We start from the raw sequence: 21,628 nt of genomic DNA, 5'->3' as shown, positions 1-21,628 counted from the left end.
TGCCGGCAGCTATGGCAGCCAGCAGTGATTATTGTATTATGCTGGTGGGGAACACTCCCCGTGCTCCCCGCCAGCAGAACACAATAGCACTGCGGTAGGGATTCCCCCATCAACACAGTTAGTTGGTTGAAAGAAATAAAATTGCATACTCTATGGCCTGCCTTAAGCCTGGTACATATGGGCCAAATGTCAGGTGGCATCAGCCGGGTTCAAAAGAAACCAGTAGAAATTTGGCCTGTGTGCACTGCAGCTGGTCCAACAGAAGCTGGCCATTCAGGGCATGGCCAAAAAAGGTCTTCCGATTGGCTCCCGATCAGTGATTTTAGGCAGTCCATCCACGGTTTGAATCTCAAGATTTGAACCATGTATGGGCAGGCCGAATGTACGATCGATACCTGTAATTATTGTTAGCAGCTGCTATAGCCTAGCAATTATAACTGTCCCCTACTCCCAGCGGGAACAGTCCCTCCCCCCCCCCCATTAGAACACAATAACACAGAAGGGGTGATCACTATACTAACATTGCATAGTTAGTACAGTGGCTCCTCCAGAGCGTTCAGGTTTTTTTTCAGCCCTGCTGTGTTAAAGAAAAAAGATAACTAGTAGTGTGTACCAGGCTTTAGTGTGAATGACCCTAAGATATATTTTACTGATGACCACACATAACTACATAGGTGTAGTTCTTTAGGGAGAAATTTTGCAAATCATCTAGTTAGTAAAGATAAGACAAGATAAGATTTCTGTCTGTGAGTACATGCAGTCATCATATACCTTCCTAGATTATTCCCTTATTTACAGCTCTTTGTAATCTATATGCTCAGCTGTTAACTCTGTGAGCTCTTATCACACGTTCATTCATTAAGAAAAAAAAAGACTGGTATCCCAGCTTAGATCTAAGGATCACAACCACTAGTATGTCTTGACACATAAAGCTTTGTGCAGTATAGGCATTTCTGCTTATCAGTGGGACGCAATGCCTTCTATGACAACTGCATGGTGTACACAGCCTGTAGAACTAATACAACCAGTGTGACCTGTGACACAGACAAACTGGGAAGCATACATACACCAGTCCTTTATTATCTCTGTCACACCTTCTGTCATACCTCCTACGCAACCTGTTCACCATGTGTCACACTACATACTTCTCCCTGTATCTAAGTTGCTCACACATGATCAGTTCTCCTGCAGTGACACATTGGGCTCGGAATTACTTTTGTCCCTCTTAGGTAAGTATGATTTTTTTTTCGTGAGATGTTTTTATTCGTAGTTTATCGATAACTCTTCTTTTTCTAATTCATCCTGAGCTGTCATATACCAAATACTGCATCAGGCTGACTTCACACCATCCTGCTCCCAGCAGGAGTCCGGTATCCCCCGTTCGCCGTTTTAGGTCCAATTTTAGGCCAAATTTTTGGCAGAATTTGGACTTGAAACGGACCAAAAGACACATGCAAATTCGCACAAGAGCCACAGTGGAGATATGTGAACCGACTCCATAGAGAGCCGGTCAAAATCTCCTGCTATTGCGAATTGGTTGCAGGGAATCCACATCTAATTTGAAATGGCCGGAGATCAAGACAGATATGTGAACCGACTCCATAGAGAGCGGGTCAAAATCTCCTGCTATTGCGAACTGGATGCGGAGAACCCACATCTAATTCTCAATGTCTGGAGATCAAGACAGATATGTGAACTGACTCCATAGAGAGCGGGTCAAAATCTCCTGCTATTGCGAACTGGATGCAGGGAACCCACATCTAATTCGCAATGCTGTGAACCCAGCCTAAAGCAATTTAAAAGCAGTCCTTAGATGACTGAAGAAGACTGTGATGTTGGGGACGGGTACATGACATCAGTATGCAATTGTGGATGCTACATGAATATTATTACACATGGTGGCAATAAGCACTCAATGCACTGGAAATCCCAACTGTAGAGGAAAGCCAAGCAGGTGCTGATCTACCATGTTTCCAACCCAATTTATTCAGTAGCAAGAAAAAGATCATACTCTTTTTTTCTACTTTCCAGATATTATTGACAATGGGTAGAAGGAACCACAAGAATATCTGACACTTTTTTGTATGTTTAGCACTTAGTCATAGGATGCTCCTGCCAAGAAAATCTTGGCTAGAAATGTAATAAGTAATATCTAGAGGTTTAATCAGCTGTGTGCTAGCATAATATTCTTTGTATTATTAGTTTACGAACAGTCGTTAATGGACAGTGCTGACTGCTAGGTATACTAAAGCCCCATACACACTATCAGATTTTCTGCTGAGTTTTTTCCTTCAGATTTACCAAATCCATATAATATGAGGACAAACCTTAGGAGTTTCAATGTGTATGCAATCAGGCAGGCCCTTCTACTACATGGTTTTAGTAAATCTGAAGGAAAAACTCAGCAGATAATCTGATAGTGTGTATGGGGCTTTAGTTATACAAATATTTTTTTATTTTTTTTATTTGAGCATACATAAATCCAGTAAAAAGTTTTATGAAGCACCTTGTCTAGTATTATTTTCCTAGAACTGATTGCACAAACACCTGCATAAATAGAAAAAGGATCTACCCTTTTAATCGGTATTGTATTTGGACGACAAATTAAATGTTAAAATATCAGTAACCATCAGATTATCATTTTGTTGACGTGAGTTGAGCAACATTTCTGCTCAACTGTGTTACTGAAAATTTGTTAAAATGTTGTTCTTATTTTAGCATAGAAGATTTTTTATTTTACTGAAGAATGATTGCTTACAAATTTTAAAGGTAGTCATATGATAGTCATATATTTGTCATAGGATATGTTTCTTTTTAAGCCAAAATATAGACTTGGTTATTATTAAAGCTCACCTGTCGTGCACAACCATTTGTGGGCTGAATCAATATTTGAGTAGGCTATTCGCTAAGAACAGAGATCAATGAAGCACTTCGTGAACATCCATTTACAAGTTTCTGGTTCCTGGTAAATTGATAGGTTGTATTTGCAACAGGAAACAGATTGGCTGTTACCCTTTGCACCAGATGACAGGTGCACTTGTGACCAGGTCATTTTACAAAGAATTAGCCTTTTCAGAATTCTAAATAAAGCACCGTGCATTATCCAATAACACTTTTTCTGACCAAGGCTTTTTTTTTTTTTCTTAAAGCGGGTCAAAGATGGATAGAATTTCGAAAGAAAATCATTAGGAAAATTTGTACGAAAATTCTCGGAATATTCTCAGAATATTGAAAGGTCGTTGAAAATTAATTATTATAATATTAATTCATTTTATTTCTTTTTTTATATTTTTTATTGAATTTTAGATTAGAAAAGAGAAATAAAAAAAATAAAAAATAAAACATTTGATTTTGGACTGAATAGACTTTACCAAATGAAAACTACATGTGCTTTAACACCGGTCATAGAAGGATTAAAATTTGGCCGAATCAGCAGATACTGGCTGAATTACGATCCATCTATAGGCAGGTTGGTTGTACTGTCGTTGGTCCATCGATCGACTTTAGTACAACCAACCTGTTGTTTTTTTTTCATATGATCTGTGCTATAGCTTCTGGCAGTTATCCTTGTATTTTGCTGGCAGCAGAACACAATAGCGCTGCGGGAGGAATTCCCCCATCAACACTGACAGTGATGATGGAGGATTCAAGCAATTTTCTTTCCTTTAACCCAGGGTTAAAGAAAAGAAAATTCCATAATATATGAACTGCATTAGAAATACATTCATTCAGGCAAGATTTTCCATCCTGCTCCTTCAAATTTTCTCATCACCGCAGTCAAAAACGAATGACGACTTGACCCACCAATGATTAGAAAAACAAACTTTCTTTGCAAAGGATGTCCATATGGATGGCTGGGTATAGAGGTACTGCTCGCCCAATTAATTATACTTTACAATACAACTAGATTTCTCCCAAGGGTTTTAATGCAGCAAAAAAGTCAAACCATTGCACAAATAATGTAAAATGAATATTTCTTTATAGGTACAAATATGAAAATTCTAATTCCAAATGGAACATACTGTTTAAAATATGAGCTCTGGCATCTGTGACCCCAAATAGAATTACAAGGAATAATGTCCTTAACACAAAGCAGATAACAAATGGTGTGTGAACTTTTTTGTGTGTGTTGGTAATCTTAAGAAAACCTACTTGCCCTGAGGGATGCTGGGTTTATTTGCTTTTTCTGGAAGCAGCCTGTAATATCTATAGTTTTGGATTCCTAAGGCTCGGTTCACACAGGTGCGATGTGGGAAACCCTGCGAATTCAGTGTGGGTTCCCGTATCGCACCGGACTAGCAGGCAGTGCACTGCAAATCACATGCAATGTTTGGCATCGCACCAATGTGAACCGAGCCTAGTACTGTTATTTTTACTGTGGGACATCCACTGAAAACCTCATATCCTATCCAGATGTCCTAATCCTCCTGAGGAAGATCTTGATTAGTGTAATCGAAACGTGGTGGAGATTTCTGAGCAGGAATTTTGAATTGGAAATTCCCATATACAACATTTGTTATCTGCTACATTTTGAGGACATTGTTCCTTGTGATTGTACTTGGGGTCACAGATACCAGTGCTCATATTTTAAACAGTATGTTATTTTTGGAATTTTAATTTTAATTTTGTACCAATAAAGAAATATTCATTTTACGTTCTTTGTGCAATAGTTTGACTTTTTTGCTGCATTAATGCCCTTGGGAGAAATTGTGTTGTATTGTAAAACAAACTTTCTTAAAACATTCTTTTCCAAAGAATTTTTCATACGAAAATCTACCCATTCGAAAATCTACACCCCCATGCCCCCCTGTGGTGCAACAACAAACTCTGAGATTATTGAGATTAATGGGAGAGCCAGGTTGAGTATAAAAGAAAAGGGTTTGGGGGGGACAGGACAATTTTATCATAAACATTCACCCCCCTTTTAAAATACCGTAATCACATTTTGTTGCTTTGTAGCCTGAAATGGAGACAGACACAGTTTTTGTTTATGATCTTGCTTTTTAACAAGAATTTTTTTTTTTTGTTTTCTTCACCTAGAATGCCTCCAAATATATTTGCAAGACATAGCTCAGAGGTGGACTGGTGTGAAGCCAACTATCTGCATTCCGAATATGTGGCAGAATACTACAATACGGTATGCAATTGGGTGTATGAAATATTGTATTCTCACTGTTGGGGCAGACAAGTCTGAGCTGAACCATAATTAATGAGATTTCAATGTGAACTGATCATATTTCTGGGGTGGTATATGCATTTTAACCACTTGCTTACTGGGCACTTAAACCCCCCTCCTGCCCAGACCAATTTTCAGCTTTCAGCGTTGATGCACTTTGAATGACAATTGCACGGCCATACAACACTGTACCCAAATTAAATTTTTATCATTTTTTTCCCATAAATAGAGCTTTCTTTTGGTGGTATTTAATTAGAGCTGGGAGTTTTATTTTTTGCTAAACAAACAAAAAAAGATGCAAAATAAAAAAAATAATAATAATTTTCTTAGTTTTTTATAAAATTTTGCAAACAGGTCATTTTTCTCCTTCATTGAAATGCGCTGATGAGGCGGTACTGGTGGGCACTGATAGGCTGCACTGGTGGGCACTGATAGGCTGCACTGGTGGGCACTGATAGGCACAGTTAAGGCGACACTAATAGGCACAGATAAGGTGGCACCGATAGGTACAGATAAGGCAGTACTGATGGGCACAGATAAGGCGGCACTGATGGGTGGCACAGATGGGTGGCACTAAGGGGCACTGATAGGTACCACTGATAGATGGGACTGATGGGCACTGATAGTGGCACTGATAGGTGGCTCTGATAGGTGGCACTGCTGGGCACTGGTAGATGACACTGATGGGCATGGATATGTGGCACTGGGGTGCAGCACTGTTGTTGAGGCAGATTTGGGTACTGATAGGTGGCACTGTGGGCACTGATGGGTGGCACTGTGGGCACTGATGGGTGGCACTATGGGCACTGATGGGTGGCACTGATGGGGGGCACTTTTTTATTAGTTAGGTGGCACTGGCAGGGGGCAGGTGGGCACTGCTAAGCTGGCCGTGATCGGGACTGATGTCCCGATCACGGCCGCCGGTGATCGACTTTTTTTTTTTCTCCTCGCTCTGTCAGCACGAGGAGGAAAAATAGCCGATTACCAGCTCTGTTGTGTCACATGATCAGCTGTCATTGGCTGACAGCTGATCACGTGGTAAGGGGTCGGGATCGACCCCTTGCTCTGATCCGTGATCAGGCGAGTCTCATAGACTCGCTGATCACAGAGCAGGCCGCTCGTGCACGGGACGACATCAATAGACGTAGTCCCGGCAAAGCAGGTCCGCGCTGTAGCTGTCATTCGGCTATAGCGCGGATCTCTAGTGGTTAAAAGGCGTACCTTTTAAAATGATATGAATTAATATATAGTAGACAAAATAAGAATGTTACTGGCAGTATTAGCCACCACCATTATATTATAATTCATTGTCTATTATGAATAAAAAAGTATGTACCTAATACATTATTTACATAACAGTTTTCTTATGAAAATTGTTTTTTTATCAGAATAAAATAACACTGCGGGGAGGATTCCTCCATCCGCCTCACTTGTGTGGATAGGGAAATCCATTTTTTTTTATCTGTCTGCTGGCTGATTGAAAAAAAACTGGTTCATGTATGGCCAGTCTAACAGAGCGGATAGATGAACCTCCCCTTCTGACTTTTGCATTCACATAGGGTCACCTGCAGCTGTCACAATATCTGAACAATGGCTGTATCTGATTGGATTCAGCAAAAATCCGTTGCAATTTGAACTGCGCATAGCAGCTTTTAGGCTTGGTTCACATCTATGCTGCATTGCGAGACACATTTTGCCAGTGGCGAGCGGTGTCCTCCATGCATCCCCTCCCATTCTCTCCTCCCTTCCTCTCCACCTGATAGAAGTCCAATCACAGCGCCGGTTGTTTCAGCCAATCAGGTGAGGGGTAACAGACCCAAGCACCTGAATGACGGAGAGGCGGTTCAGTGTTAGGAAAGCAAATATTAATCCACTGTTCTAACACACATGGTGCTCACAAGTCACCTTTTTCGACCCCTATTAGAGCATGTGGCTCTAATCAGGTGCTTCAAAAACACACCCTGCCACTGTAATTTAGGCTCGAAAAGGGGCTAGGCACCTGAATAGGGAGTGGCAGTGGCAGCCATGGATGAATCTATCCATTGGTCATAGAGGGGGTGGCTGGAGAGAGGGGGCAGCACCTGTGTTCCGTTATGGACGCACCACCACTGCGTTTTGCCCAGGCACGGCAGCTCATTAATGCAGAAAAGGGGTTCCTGCACCATTTTTAAACCACAGCAGGAAGAAAATCGCATGGCGCTTATGCAGTTTCCGAATTTCCCACAACCAACAACCAATGTGCTGTGGTTTCAGATGCGTGGGGGTGCCATTGATAAATGGCAGGCTAACACATCTGCAAAGGAGCAGTGCGGTTTGGCTGCGGGTGTTTGCGAGTGCAGGAACAGGTGCGATTTACTCACTGTCCCGTACCCACAACCACCCACTCCAGTGTGAACCTAGCCTAAGTTTTACAGCCATATACCATTCTGTATCCAAGACAAATTAAGCTTTCTTCTTTTAGCTAATTTTAAGATATTTTTATTCATGTTTATTAATTTTATTTGAACATATTTAAACATTCCTTTTTGTTCATTTGTTGTAGCGTTGCATTAACAATAAAACACTTTTTTCTTAAACTTTTTTACCATGCTTTTTACAAGAAATTTAATCTTACATAGATTATTATTATTATTATTCAGGATTTATATAGCGCCAACAGTTTGCACAAAGCTTTACAACATGGGGGCAGACATTACAGTTACAATACAAATCAATACAAGGGATCAGAGAGCCCTGCTCGTTAGAGCTTACAATCTAGAAGGGAGGGTCAAGTGGAACAAAGGATAGTAGCTTCAGGGATGATCAGATGGAGAAAATGAAAATACGGTGTGGGCAAAAATAGGCTTCTCTGAAGAAGAGGGTTTTGAGGGATCATCTAAATGCTAATAGAGTAGGAGATAATTGGACAGATTGGGGTAAGGAGTTCCACAGGATTGGAGAGGCTCTGGAAAAGTCCTGGAGGCGAGCATGGGAGGAGGTGATGAGAGAGCTAGAGAGCAGAAGGTCTTAAGAAGAACGAAGAATGGATATAAACAGGACATATCACAGAATAAAATGTGCATTTTTTTAACTACTGTGTTTGTTTTTGTGTTGGTTAGGGATGAGCTTCGTGTTCGAGTCGAACATACGTTCAAATCGAACATCGGCTGTTCCTCCGTTCGGCGAAGTCCGAACATTTTGGTCCGTTCGCGCCAAATTCGTGTGGCGCTCACGGCCCACAATGCACTGCGATGGCGCAGTGCATTGCTGGCTCATGATTGGCCAAGCATGCGGGGTCACAGTGCATGCTTGGCCAATCACAGCGCCAGCAGCGAGGAGAACCATGATTGGCCACAGGCAGGATGCCTGTGGCCAATCATAGCTCAGGCTGTGTAGTGCACGCCCCACACTATATAAGGCCGCCAGCGCGGCGGCCTTGTGTAGTGTGTTGGCGTCTGAAGCAGTGGGTGTTCTGTGTACCTTCAACACATCTTGCTGTTGTGTAGTGGTTGTTGTCTGCGTGCCCTGACCGCAGTATACACCGCTATATTCACCTCACCTATATAGCTAGTGATCTATCTTTTATAATAGAGCTTGCAGTCAGTAGTGTTAGGAGCTAGTGCGTGCTGTCTGCGTGCTCTGTACCCAGTACATACCGCTATATCCACCTACATAGCTGTTCTCTATTTGAGCCCACTTGCCATCTGCAGGAGTTATTGGAAGTTGTGTGTGTCTCCAGCACAGCACAGTATACATCTGTATATACCCCTTTATCTCTGGTGTTCTATAATAAAGGCATCTGCAGGAGTTAGTGGGTGTTGTGTGCCTCTATCACAATATACACTACCCAACTGCTTTTTTACCCAACTCCCTTCAGGCCATTACCATGTCTGGAAGGCCAGCAAGGAGAGGCAGACAGGCGCGAGCCGATAAAAGAGGGCAAGCAGGCTCTGTGTCTAGAGACAACAGTGCTGGTCGTGGACGCGGTGCATTGCCATCAGCACGTGGCCATGGGACACGCTTGTCCTTCTTTTCGGCAGCTGGACATGTTGAGCCGCAACATGCCAACGACTTGGTAGAGTGGATGACCAAGCCCTCTTCATCCTCCTCATCCTCTCTCACCCAGTCTCAGGGTACTAGCAAAGCAGCTGCCATTGCATCGTCTTCCCTCCTCTCAATGTCATCATCAGTGACTCCTTCCCTAGACCCACCACGTCCTCCTGAGGAGTCTCCTGAACTCTTTGAGCACAGTGTTGGGTACATGCTGCAGGAGGATGCCCAGTGTTTTGTAGCCTCTGATGATGACACTCAGCTAGAGGAAGGTAGTAGCGTGAATGCAGAGAGAGGGGATGCTCAAGAAGGACAGCAATCTGGCAGTCATGTTCCACAAGCTGTAGCATACTGCCAGGTTTTCTACAGCGATGAAGAGGGAGGGGATGATGAGGGCACTGACTCCACGTGGGTGCCTGGTAGGAGAGAGGAGGAGGAGGCACATGTCCAATGAGGCAGGATGCCCTCCGGGGGCCAGCTTAGGGGCAGCACACTGACTGAATCACACCGCAGAGCTCCGCCTGTGCAGGGTGCTGCCTCTGCACGTTATGCTAAAAGTTCTTTGGTGTGGGCCTTTTTTGAGACGAGTGCATCAGATCGCACCGCTGCTATTTGCAACATATGTCTCAAGCGTATCTCGTGTGGCCAAAACATCAGCCGCTTGGGCACCACATGCTTGACCAGACATATGTTGACCTGCCATGCAGCTCGTTGGCAAGCGTACCTCAAAGACCCACACCAAAGAACAAAGCGGCCCTCTCCTTGCTCCTCATCAGCTGGCATCTCCAACCCCACTAGACCTTCAGCTTCTCTGAAACCTGCTCTGAGAGGAATGAAGGTGTAGAATTAGGTGTGTCACAGCCAAGTGTTTCCGGGCACTCTGCTAGCAGTACACCCACGTCCGATTATAGCAGGCAAATGTCCCTGCCCCAGCTGCTGGACCGGCGAAAGAAGTTCACTCCCAGCCATCCACATGCCCAGCGGTTGAATGCTAGCTTGGCTAAATTGCTAGCACTTCAACTGCTGCCTTTTCAGTTGGTAGACTCGGCCCCCTTCCGTGAGTTTGTACAATGTGCGGTTCCTCAGTGGCAGGTCCCCAAACGCCACTTTTTCTCACGGAAGGCAATTCTGTCTCTCTACCGGCATGTGGAAGGCAATGTCCTTGCCTCGCTGGACAGGGCGGTCAGCGGTAAGGTGCATATTACCGCTGACTCATGGTCCAGCAGGCATGGACAGGGACGTTACCTGTCTTTCACGGCCCATTGGGTCACTCTTCTGGCAGCTGGGAAGGATGCAGGACAAGGTGCAGTAGTGTTGGAGGTTGTTCCGCCACCAAGCCTCCAAAATGCTACTATTGGTTGTGACACACCTCTCTCCTCCACCCCCTCCTCTTCTTCTTCCTCAATGGCCTCTTCCAGTGCTCTGTCCTCAGAACCAGCGGTGCTCCGTAGGCGTTCCAGGGGCTACGCAAGTACGCAGGCAAAACGATGCCATGCCGTGCTTGCGCTGGTTTGTTTGGGGGACAGGAGCCACACTGGGGCGGATGTTTTGTCAGCTCTGCAGGGGCAGGCCGAGAGGTGGTTGACGCCACGCCAGCTTAAGCCAGGAATGGTGGTTTGCGACAATAGCACCAACCTCCTCTCCGCCCTCCAACAGGGATAACTGACCCATGTGCCCTGTGTAGCTCACGTCCTTAACCTGGTGGTGCAGCGGTTCTTGGGCGGGTACCCCGGCTTACAGGATGTCCAGAAGCAGGCCAGGAAAGTCTGTGTGCATGTGGGCTGAGCTCCAAAAGGAGTTGAACCTGCCCAAGAACTTCCTTATATGTGACATGCCCACCAGGTGAAACTCAACGTTGGCCATGCTGCAGCGGCTGCACATGCAGCAGAGGGCCATCAATGAGTACCTGTGCGACTACGGCACCAGGACAGGGTCAGGGGAGCTCTGTTTTTTCTCACCACGCCAGTGGGGCATGATCAGGGATGCATGCACTGTCCTGTCACCGTTTGAGGAGGCCACAAGGATGGTGAGCAGTGACAGTGCATGCATCAGTGACACTGTACCTCTTGTCCACATCTTGGAGCATACGCTGCGTGGAATAATGGACAGGGCACTTGAGGCAGAACAGAGGCAGGAAGAGGAGGACTTCCTTGCCTCTCAAGGCCCCCTTTATCCAGACAGTGTTCCTGCTGTGCCACCCATCACACAGGTAGAGGATGAGGAGGAGGAAGAGGAGGAGGAGGATGATTGTGTCAGCATGGAGGTGGAGGCTGGCACTCAGCATCAGCAGCAGCAGCAGTCTTGTAGGGATGATTTACAGTCCCAAGAAACACGTGTACTTGTACGTGGCTGGGAGGAGGTAGCTGCGGATCATGTTGTCCTTAGTGACCCAGAGGACTCCGGACTGAATGCCTCAGCTAACCTACGCTGCATGGCCTCCCTGATCCTGCAAAGCCTGCAGAAGGATCCTCGTATTCTTCGGATCAAGGAGAGGGACCATTACTGGCTGGCCACTCTCCTTGATCCACGGTACAAGGGTAAGGTTGCCGACCTTATCTTGCCATCGCAGAGGGAACAGAGGATGAGACATCTCCGGGAGGCCTTGCAGAAAGGTCTGTGCAACGCGTTCCCAGAGACTGGGAGGTTACAAACTCCTGGTCCTGGACAACGTGTTGCTGAGGCATCGGTCAGAAGGAGCGGTGGAGAAGGTGGCCGTCTGACTGATGCTTTCAGACAATTTTTTAGTCCGCAGCCCCAAGGTATGATCGGTTCCAGCAACCATCGCCAGCGTCTAATTTACATGGTGCAGGAATACCTAGGGGCAAGGTCAGACTTGGACATCTTTCCCACCGAAAATCCTCTGGCTTACTGGGTCTTGAGGATGGATCACTGGCCAGAGCTTGCACAGTATGCAATTGAGCTACTGGCCTGTCCTGCATCCAGCGTTCTTTCGGAACGCACCTTCAGTGCTGCTGGTGGCTTTGTTACGGATCACAGGGTGTGGCTGTCTACCGAATCAGTTGATCGACTGACCTTCATCAAGATGAATCAGTCTTGGATCACCCACAGCTACCAAGTACCTGAAGCTGATGTAACCGAATAATTTTTTGGGAAATATCACATCCCTTCAAGACTGCCTATGCTGATGCTGAGTGACTGTCCTGTTATGTTGATTGTCTATCCTCTTTCTCCTCCGATGATATGTTGGAAGAACATTTCTGTTTCTGGGTGATGCCATCAGCCCAATTTTTCTGCCTCTGTTTAACAGGGGCGTTTAAGTACAATTTTTGATGCAATGCTTTGCAGCAGGGCTAATTCCTGCAATAAAACAAGAGTATATGGGAGATGTTGCAGTGTCGTGGCACCAGCACCAGTGCCTAAGGCCCAATTTTTCTGCCCCTGTTTAACAGGGGCGTTTAAGTACAATTTTTGATGCAATGCTTTGCAGCAGGGCTAATTCCTGCAATAAAACTAGAGTATATGGGAGAGGTTGCAGTGTGGTGGCACCAGCACCAGTGCTTAAGGCCCAATTTTTCTGCCCCTATTTAACAGGGGCGTTTAATTACAATTTTTGATGCAATGCTTTGCAGCAGGGCTAATTCCTGCAATAAAACTAGAGTATATGGGAGAGGTTGCAGTGTGGTGGCACCAGCACCAGTGCCATCAGCCCAATTTTTCTGCCCCTGTTTAACAGGGGCGTTTAATTACAATTTTTGATGCAATGCTTTACAGCAGGGCTAATTCCTGCAATAAAACTAGAGTATATGGGAGAGGTTGCAGTGCGGTGGCACCAGCACCAGTGCCATCAGCCCAATTTTTCTGCCCCTGTTTAACAGAGGCGTTTAATTACAATTTTTGATGCAATGCTTTGCAGCAGGGCTAATTCCTGCAATAAAACTAGAGTATATGGGAGAGGTTGCAGTGTCGTGGCACCAGCACCAGTGCCTAAGGCCCAATTTTTCTGCCCCTGTTTAACAGGGACATGTAATTACAATTCTTGATATAATATTTCACAGGAGGGCCCGTTCCTGTGCCCACCCAGAGTAACTGTGAGGGCTTATAGTGTTGTGGCACCAGCACCACAACCACCAAAGGTCAATTTTTCTACCACTGTTCAACAATGGCATGTAATTACAATTCTTGATATAATCGTTCACAGCAGGGCGCTCCAGCACCCACCAAGAGTCACTTTGAGGGCTTACAATGTTGTGGCAAAACCAACACCTTGTTCCGCCATTTCTGCAGAGCATATAGGGCAGGCCCCTACTTTCAAACATCCAACTTACAAACATCTATATATAATATAAATAAATAATAATAATATTATACAATCCCATATACCCAATTCTATAGCCACAGTTGACCCAGAGGAAGGCAAAAAACCCCAGCAGAGCATGATCCAATTTGCTAAAGCAGGGGAAAAAATTCCTTCCTGATCCTCAGAGAGGCAATCGGATTTTCCCCCGGATCAACTTTACCTATAAATGTCAGTACACAGTTATATTATGTACACTTAGGAAATAATCCAGGTCCTTCTTAAAGCAATCCACTGAGCTGGCCAGAACCACCTCTGCAGGGAGTCTATTCCACATTTTCACAGCTCTTACTGTGAAGAAACCTTTCCATATTTGGAGATTAAATCTCTTTTCCTCTAGACATAAAGAGTGCCCCCTTGTCCTCTTTGGTGACTGTAAAGTGAATAACTCAACACCAAGTTCGCTATATGGACCCCTTATATATTTGTACATGTTGATCTTATCCCCCCTTAATCTCCTCTTATCAAGAGTGAATAAATTCAGTTCCTCTAATCTTTCCTCATAGCTGAGCTCCTCCATGCCTCTTATCAGTTTGGTTGCCCATCCCTGCACTTTCTCCAGTTCCCCAATATCCTTTTTGAGAACTGGTGCCCAAAACTGAACTGCATATTCCAGATGAGGTCTTACTAATCATTTGAACAGGGGCAAAATGATATCTCTCTCTCTGGAGTCCATACCTCTCTTAATACAAGAAAGGACTTTGCTCGCTTTGGAAAGCACAGCTTGGCATTGCATGCTATTATTGAGCTCATGATCTACCAAAACCCCCAGATCCTTCTCCACTATGGATCCCCACAGTTGTACTCCCCCTAGTATGTATGATGCATGCATATTCTTAGGCCCCAAGTGCATAACTTTACATTTCTCAATATTAAACCTCATCTGCCACATAGTCGCCCAATTAGACAGAGCATTGAGGTCGGCTTGTAAATTGGAGACATCCTGTAAGGACATTATTCTACTGCATAGCTTGGTGTCATCTGCAAATACGGAAATGTTACTTTTGATCCCAGACCCAATATCATTTATAAAGATATTAAAAAGTAAGGGTCCCAGAACTGAACCTTGGGGTACACTACTGATAACCTTAGATCATTCAGAGTAAGAATCATTAACCACTACTCTCTGAATTCTGTTTTTTAGCCAGTTTTCTATCCATTTACAAACTGATATTTCCAAACCTGTAGACTTTACCTTACACATGAGCCGTGTGTGTGGAACTGTATCGAACGCTTTTGCAAAATCCAAGTATACCACGTCCACCGCTACCCCTCTGTCCAAGGTTTTACTTACCTCCTCATATATGTATATGTATGTATATGTATACTATTGCAGCTACATTTCCCAAAATCAATAGGCCCAAAGCTGAAATGAAAAAATTGCTCTGGTCCATTAGGGATATATAGGTGCAGGGGCTAAGTGGTTAAAGAGATTACAATACAAAGATCTGTGCAGCTATAAAAAGTAAATGATTAGCGCAGATACTAAATATTGCTTTACTCTATATGCATTGTATTGTCATTATTTGCCATATGCTATTGTAGCTTGGTTTAATGATTATACAGCCAGACAGAGTAGATATCTGCTAAGTGTTTTTAGATCTCTGATTGAGGAAGATAATGTATGACAGACAGGGTCCCATAGCACTTTTAAGACTTTTATTTATTATTACAGTCAGGGCTTTTTTTTCTCGGAAAATAGGTACAGGAACTCAATCATGACCCAACGTCCCTTACACACACCCTCCAAACCTCATTAAATAGTGGGTGTGATCAAATTTCACTAACAGTGGAAGGGTCTTAACAGGGTCATTAAATACCAGGAGTGCAATATGTACAGAGTGCAGAATTCATGGAGGGGGTTACACACAGACTGCATAGTTCAGGGTGTGCTATGTAAATAGTGCAGAGTTCAGGGGTGCGCTGCATACAGAGTGCAAAGTTTAGCCTTCTTCCACAGCTGCTTACCTCTGCATCCCATATCCACATCTCACAATTACCCCTATTCAGCTCTGACCTCTACATACAATCCCACTCTACTGCCCCCATCTTCTTAAAAGCTCCACCATCTTCCACACGTCTTATTTTTGTTGCTGTATTGAGCTGAAGCATCCAGCCAGCTCTAGCACCTCCCTGCATACTATAGTTGTCTCCACCTCTCTCACTTGCAGGGAGATCATCCAGTGGTGATGTTGGTATTTGCACTGCACCCCGTGTACCTGCATCTCCCTTGTCCCCATCCTTCACTCAGTGGGAGCCACTCGGGAGATCTGATCTGTGGGAGCTGTTGGGGAACAAGCTGTCACTTATAAGCACAGAATACGGAATTTTGTGTTTTCAAGTAATAGTGGTCAGCAGGGAGCAGAGGGCTTGAATAAGAGGTGGTGGAACTGAGTTCTACCAAGTTTCAGCTGAAAAAAAGCCTTGATTACATTAATGAAATGAAGAAAAAAAATATACTATGGCCAAAAACCTTCACTCATCAAATAGGTTTTCTTCTGAGCCCACAAAGTTGTTTTTTGGTTTCCCCATCTACAAAGCCAATGCAGTGTAACTGCACAAGTTAGCATTGCTAGGCTTATAAAGGAAAACAATGTACACAATGCAGCAAACTTTAATCTTTTTAGCTCCAGGCATTGCCTCTTGTTTTGTACCTCAGAAGGCTGAACCAATATTGCTATCTTTGTTATGCATAAAACAGACTGGACAGCTTGAGCTATATCTCCTCAAACCATCTATTTTGTATAAGCTTGACCCGAGAGTCAGAGTCAGCGGCTGATGGCAACAAAGCTACCATCCTAGAGATAAAAGACCTTTCCTGCCGAATGATTCTCATTGCGAAATTTAACATGCCAACAAAGATTGCAACTCCACCCTGGAACAAGCTTGAGAGATAGTAAATTAATGGATACAATCTCTGTATCTACCAAGCTTGTCTGCAGGTAAACTAGACTGCATGGCCTGCGTATCCAGGGTAATACCCAAAAAGGTGCCGTCATCAGGCCTTCCATCTTCTTGACTGCCAGCGGAACATTGAGTGCTGCAAAAACTGATACTAATTTCCGTAGATCAGCAGGGGCCTGCTTGGAACTCTCTATAAGGAATAAATTATGCAAGTAATGAATGACATCATGACAACCTTTCACATGAGTAAGAATCCAACTGAGCGACTGCCCAAAGGTGTCAAACAACCAGGGGCTGCTTTTGGAACCAAAAGTGAGCTTGGTAGCAAAATAATATAACCCCCTCCACTTTACCCCATGCCACTGCCAAAGTGCTGGTAAGATTGGAAGAAGTTTAAAAGCATCTGCTATGTCTGCTTTAGACAGCCAGGCACCCTCCCCAACCCTGATGGTTCGTTGGATGGCCTTGTCCACAGATGCATATTTGAAAGAAAACTCTTCTGACTAGATTAAGGAATTTAAGCTAGATACCATAGAGCAATGAGGGGCAGACAAATCATAAATTAACTGTAGTTTATTTGAAAACTTCCCATTGACCAACCCAAGAGGATTGACCCTCCAATATCAAAAAGGTGGTGTACAAAATGGACCGATAAAAATCCCTCTGTTCAGCTCAGACTGGAGCAGTGCATCTACTGCCTCCGTATATGCCACTGCTGATCTTAAATTGGGACACTCTAATGTCCTGGAAGGCAAAGTGATGAACCCTGTTTGGAAGCTCCTCGTAAAACCCTCCACCAAAAACAGACACAAACTGGAAGATGGGTGAGAGGTTAAACAAGCCTGTAAATATGCCACATTGATGCGGCTTAGTCAACTGCTCTTGCCTTGTTTCAGGGAACAGGGCGACTTTGAGTGAGCCCTGAAACAACTAGGGCATACGTGCAAAAGACAATACTGACTATAGTTACAAACCCCATGATTGAAATTGTTACAAATCTGAGATTTCCTCAGATACCGAATAAGTCGACCTAATTTGTCAAAAGCGGCTGTCTGAGCCGGGGCTGGTGGGGAACTAGGGAAAGCCTTGGACGTGCCTGGAACAGGTAGTTTAGTATTGGGGCACCAATATGCAGTATGTGAGGATGACTGGCATGTTGAGCAAACCAGTGACCTCAGCCCAGAAAAATGTATACAAAAAAGCTGTGTCCACCCCACTTCACACCGTAACTACCTGATGTTGGGCAAACATGGCAGTGGCTTTAGCAGAAAATAATTGATGGCAATCGTAAAAAACGCCATACCCCCAAACTTATGACCCAGTTCCACCACTGCATACAGATAATGGGCATGCAATATCCCTGAACATGCTGAAAGCCAAGACAAATTCAGTGATAGAGAGCTTGCGGTTCAACCTGCGGTCCATAGTCTTGACAATGACTGACACATCACCACAGGCATAAGACTTATTGTCAGTCACATCATGGGCGGCAATGAACAAAGATTCCAAATTGACATCCTTGCCCTATAAAATGTATTTTCTGATATTCCCGGGAACAAAATGAGCCGGGGTAACAGAGGGGACACCAGCGCTGGTACCTACAGCCAATGGCATGGGGTCTGAAACCATGGGGACGCCAGAACCTGCTACGATCCCAGAAACCACAAGTTCCACAGGGGCCGGATCCAGACGGCTCTCCAAAACCTCCACCCTGGCCCGTAACTCCTGAGCTAGCCAGAGAGTTCAGGATGGAGTGAATCTGTTTGAGAGACGTAGCGACCGTACGCAGGGTGACCTTTTAAGCACTGGAACCTGAAGAGCTAGGAAATAAAAGTCTAAAAAGTTCCTCCTTGCAGGATGATGCTGGGTATGAAATACCCCTAAGACGTAACTCCGCCATCAGTCTCCGGACGGTCCATTATCCCAGAAGGCTTGCTGCTATGTTTCGAACCCCGAGCTGGAGATGGGGGGATGGAGACATAGTCCTCAATGTCCGCCACTTGAGACATGACCTAAATTAAACCGAAACAAACCACCATAAGCAAACATCACATACCAACTGACTCCACCAGACCCTAACCAACCTTCTTAACCCCTCCAGCTGCCTTCCATTACCCCATAAACAAGCCCTCATGTGCCCATGAAAGCGTACACTATGCCAAAATGATGGCCGTGTAACCTGCGGTGCAACAGGTCAATTAAAAACACTCACTCAGGCCTTCAGAACCTGAAAACGTGTCAAGGTTCCACAATGACTAATAGTGTAAAGGACCCCTGGCAGGTGCCCTGGAAGTATGCGTCTGCCGTAGATCCCCCATGTGAGTGGACCCTGTGACCGCCAGACTGTGAAAGTTAAATGCATCACTTACTGAGCACACTGAAACTGAACAGATTTGGCTGAAAGCACACACACACACCCAACAGAATCCTAAAGAAAAAAATCACAGAAATATGACAAGCGTATGGTATAACAGTTGACATAGAACAGCTAAGTGAAAAACAACTATATGAAAGACAACAAACCAGTTAGCAGCATCATTGAGACACAGACTATGATGAGACCAGCAGCCTAAGCTCTCCTAATGTCACCTGTGGAACAAATGACCCCCCCCCCCCCCGTTTCCAACATCCCCCTCTATGCAGAGAAATGGACCCTGGAGCAAGGTACGTGTGAGGTAGAAATATAGTTAATGATGACAGACATCCTGGTCATGCCCTGTGTGGTAACATGCCTGTGATGATTGTGGACCCCCTCCCCCTTTAATGGCCTGAGGAGCGGGCTCCCCCCTACTGCTGACTGCTAAAAGACTGGAGCCCCCCTATGGTAGGAGGGCTGAAGACTGAAGCACTAACCTAGATTGCTGTGCTGACTGTATGCCTCTGAATGTTGAATTTCAGCGTTTGTGAAAAATATCCCATGTAGCCCTAGCCAAAACACACTAAACACACTACCAAATGATTTTAAACCAGCAAAAGATCAAATAGCCACTTCCCTTCCTAACCAATTACATCAGACTAAAGAAAACCAATACCCTCAGGCAGGGAGGGTATTGTTTGTTTGTGATGTGAACAATGGGATAGTAAGACTGCATGGCGAAGACAGAGGAGATTGATCACTTACCATCCCATCTTTCCACTATTGAACAAAGCCTACTTTTGCATGTCTAACGATTGACTGGTTGTGGCTGCACCAAACCCGCCTGCTGCACAGGCCCCCCGTGGGCCGCCAACAAGCCACAAAACTCCCCCAGAATCTTACCCGAGGAGACAACAGTCTCAGATTGCAGCGCATGTCCACCTTGCTGTGCCAATACCCGGAAATTACATCAGACAGTCGCCCGGAAATTACGCAAAAATGTCCAAAGCGTCATATGAGAGAGAAGGCCAACAGAAAAAAGGAGGAGGAGGGCGGGTTTAAGTACAGCCCGACTCCTCCTACAAATTCAGGCTGGCTTGTGGCCGGCCTTCTAAGGCCACGTACACACGGGCGGATTGTCTGCCCAACTAAGTTCGGCAGACAATCCGACAGACAGTCCGTTCAAAATTTGCATGAACGGACTTGACCACACACGATGAGCAGACAGTCCGCTGAAAGCATGCGTGATGACGTGTACAGCACGTACGACGGGACTAGAAAAACGACGTCCTATACACTGCAATGCAACCTTCGGCCGTGTAAACCCTTTCTGAGCATGCGCCATACTTAGTCCGTCCAACTTGCCTACACACGAGCGGACTGTCCGCTGAAACCAAGTTTGGACGGACAAAACCAAGTTTGAACGGACTGTTTTACGGAAATTCCGTAAGACTTTGTTCGTCAGACTGTCCGCTGAAAAAGTCTGCTGAAGCCCACACACGAGCGGATTGTCCGCTGAAACACTGTTCAGCGGACTAAGTTGGACAGACAATCCGCCCGTGTGTACGCGGCCTCATAAGTGCAATTCCTATGGAATTAAAGCATGGTGTGGTTGATTTTGTATTGGTTTTTTTTCATGGTAATTGCACAAATGTATGTCAAAGCAACTTTTGTCAGTACAGTGCTGTCAGATCTCATATGAGTGGTAGATTTGAACATTGTCTGCCTTAACTTAATTGTGGGCCTTAACACTGAACGGCCACATATATGCGTACCAGAATATAAACAGAGCTATGCTTAAAGCGCGTTCCCTGTGCACTCTCAGCACAGTTACCATTGGCTAATGGGAAGCTCCCGATCTCTGATTGCAACCGGGAGTTTTCAGATCATGTGATCGCTGTGACAGCCAATCACACCAATCACATGATCAGAAACCTCTTAAAGGGCTGGCAGGCACTGGCATTAAGGGGTTATTCCTTTGACTGCCATGGCATATTAAATGTAACATTGGCCATCCACAACTTTGTAATACACACTTGACAGTCAAAGTATTAAAAGCTCTTATGATGTAAACTGTAAAAAAGGTAAAATTTGATAAATCTTTGTGCAATGCACGTTACACCCTCTCTTTTCACTTTCTAAATATCTATTTCTGTATTTGACAGTTGTGTTTATTTACTAACAGCAAACAGGCTGTTCACTTTGCAAGAGAAGTTATACCTTTCAAGGGAATTTTCTCCAGAGCTTCGTGAATGAGGCAAAGCTCTTCTGACTTCCATCATTCAATCGTGTACAAGCATTTTCCTTAACTTGATCCAGTATATTCTGCAAGGTGAGATTTCACCACGTTCATTAGGCTCTAGGGAAAATTCCACTGCAAAGTGCAATTTTACTTGTATAGTAACAGGCCTATCTGACTTTAGTAAATCAAACTCTGCCACTGAAAACCTGCAACTGCTAGGGCATTTCACATATGCAGCGTTGCCTAATGAGCCAACGAGCACAATAATAAAGTAAATGTGTATTATTATATAAGATGAAGAAAAACCATTGTACAGCCACTCCATTGACACACCTGAATGCTTTTGATTGACAAATGTATCCCTTTGGTAAAAATAAAGTTATGGGCATAGAGTCCACATACATGTTGGCACATTGGTTGTGGACAATGGAATCTTAACACCACACATTACATTCTGTTTAACGTACATGTCCAAAAAAAAACATAAGTTGGTAATTTTAGCAATCAAAGAAAGAAACAACAAAAGGTTAAAAAGAGGAAACAAGGCGCATCATGTACATAGTCTCCTTCTATAATAAGGAGATGCGTTAGACTTATATGAAATGT

General features: G+C 44.5%; 1 protein-coding gene across 3 annotated transcripts in view; it reads left to right on the top strand.

Moving 5' to 3' along the window:
- Positions 1-1,082: 1,082 nt before the first annotated feature.
- ACER1 (alkaline ceramidase 1) overlaps positions 1,083-21,628 on the top strand; it is a 74,238-nt gene continuing 53,692 nt past the window's right edge. The window contains exons 1-2 of one of the 3 annotated variants that reach the window (XM_077476302.1): positions 1,083-1,229; positions 5,041-5,137. In XM_077476302.1, the coding sequence (XP_077332428.1) occupies positions 5,042-5,137 (96 nt within the window). In that variant the 5' untranslated portion in view covers positions 1,083-1,229; position 5,041. Of the gene's footprint in view, positions 1,230-5,040; positions 5,138-21,628 lie in introns of those variants that run through there. The other 2 variants (XM_077476303.1, XM_077476305.1) reach the window with 2 other exon arrangements.

The sequence above is a fragment of the Lithobates pipiens genome, unplaced genomic scaffold (assembly GCF_037356315.1).
Source record: "Lithobates pipiens isolate NorthernLeopardFrog02 unplaced genomic scaffold, aLitPip1_a1.2 Scaffold_13, whole genome shotgun sequence".
In the NCBI taxonomy this organism is placed as follows: Eukaryota; Metazoa; Chordata; class Amphibia; order Anura; family Ranidae; genus Lithobates; species Lithobates pipiens.
This window is presented reverse-complemented; position numbering and strand designations above follow the sequence as displayed.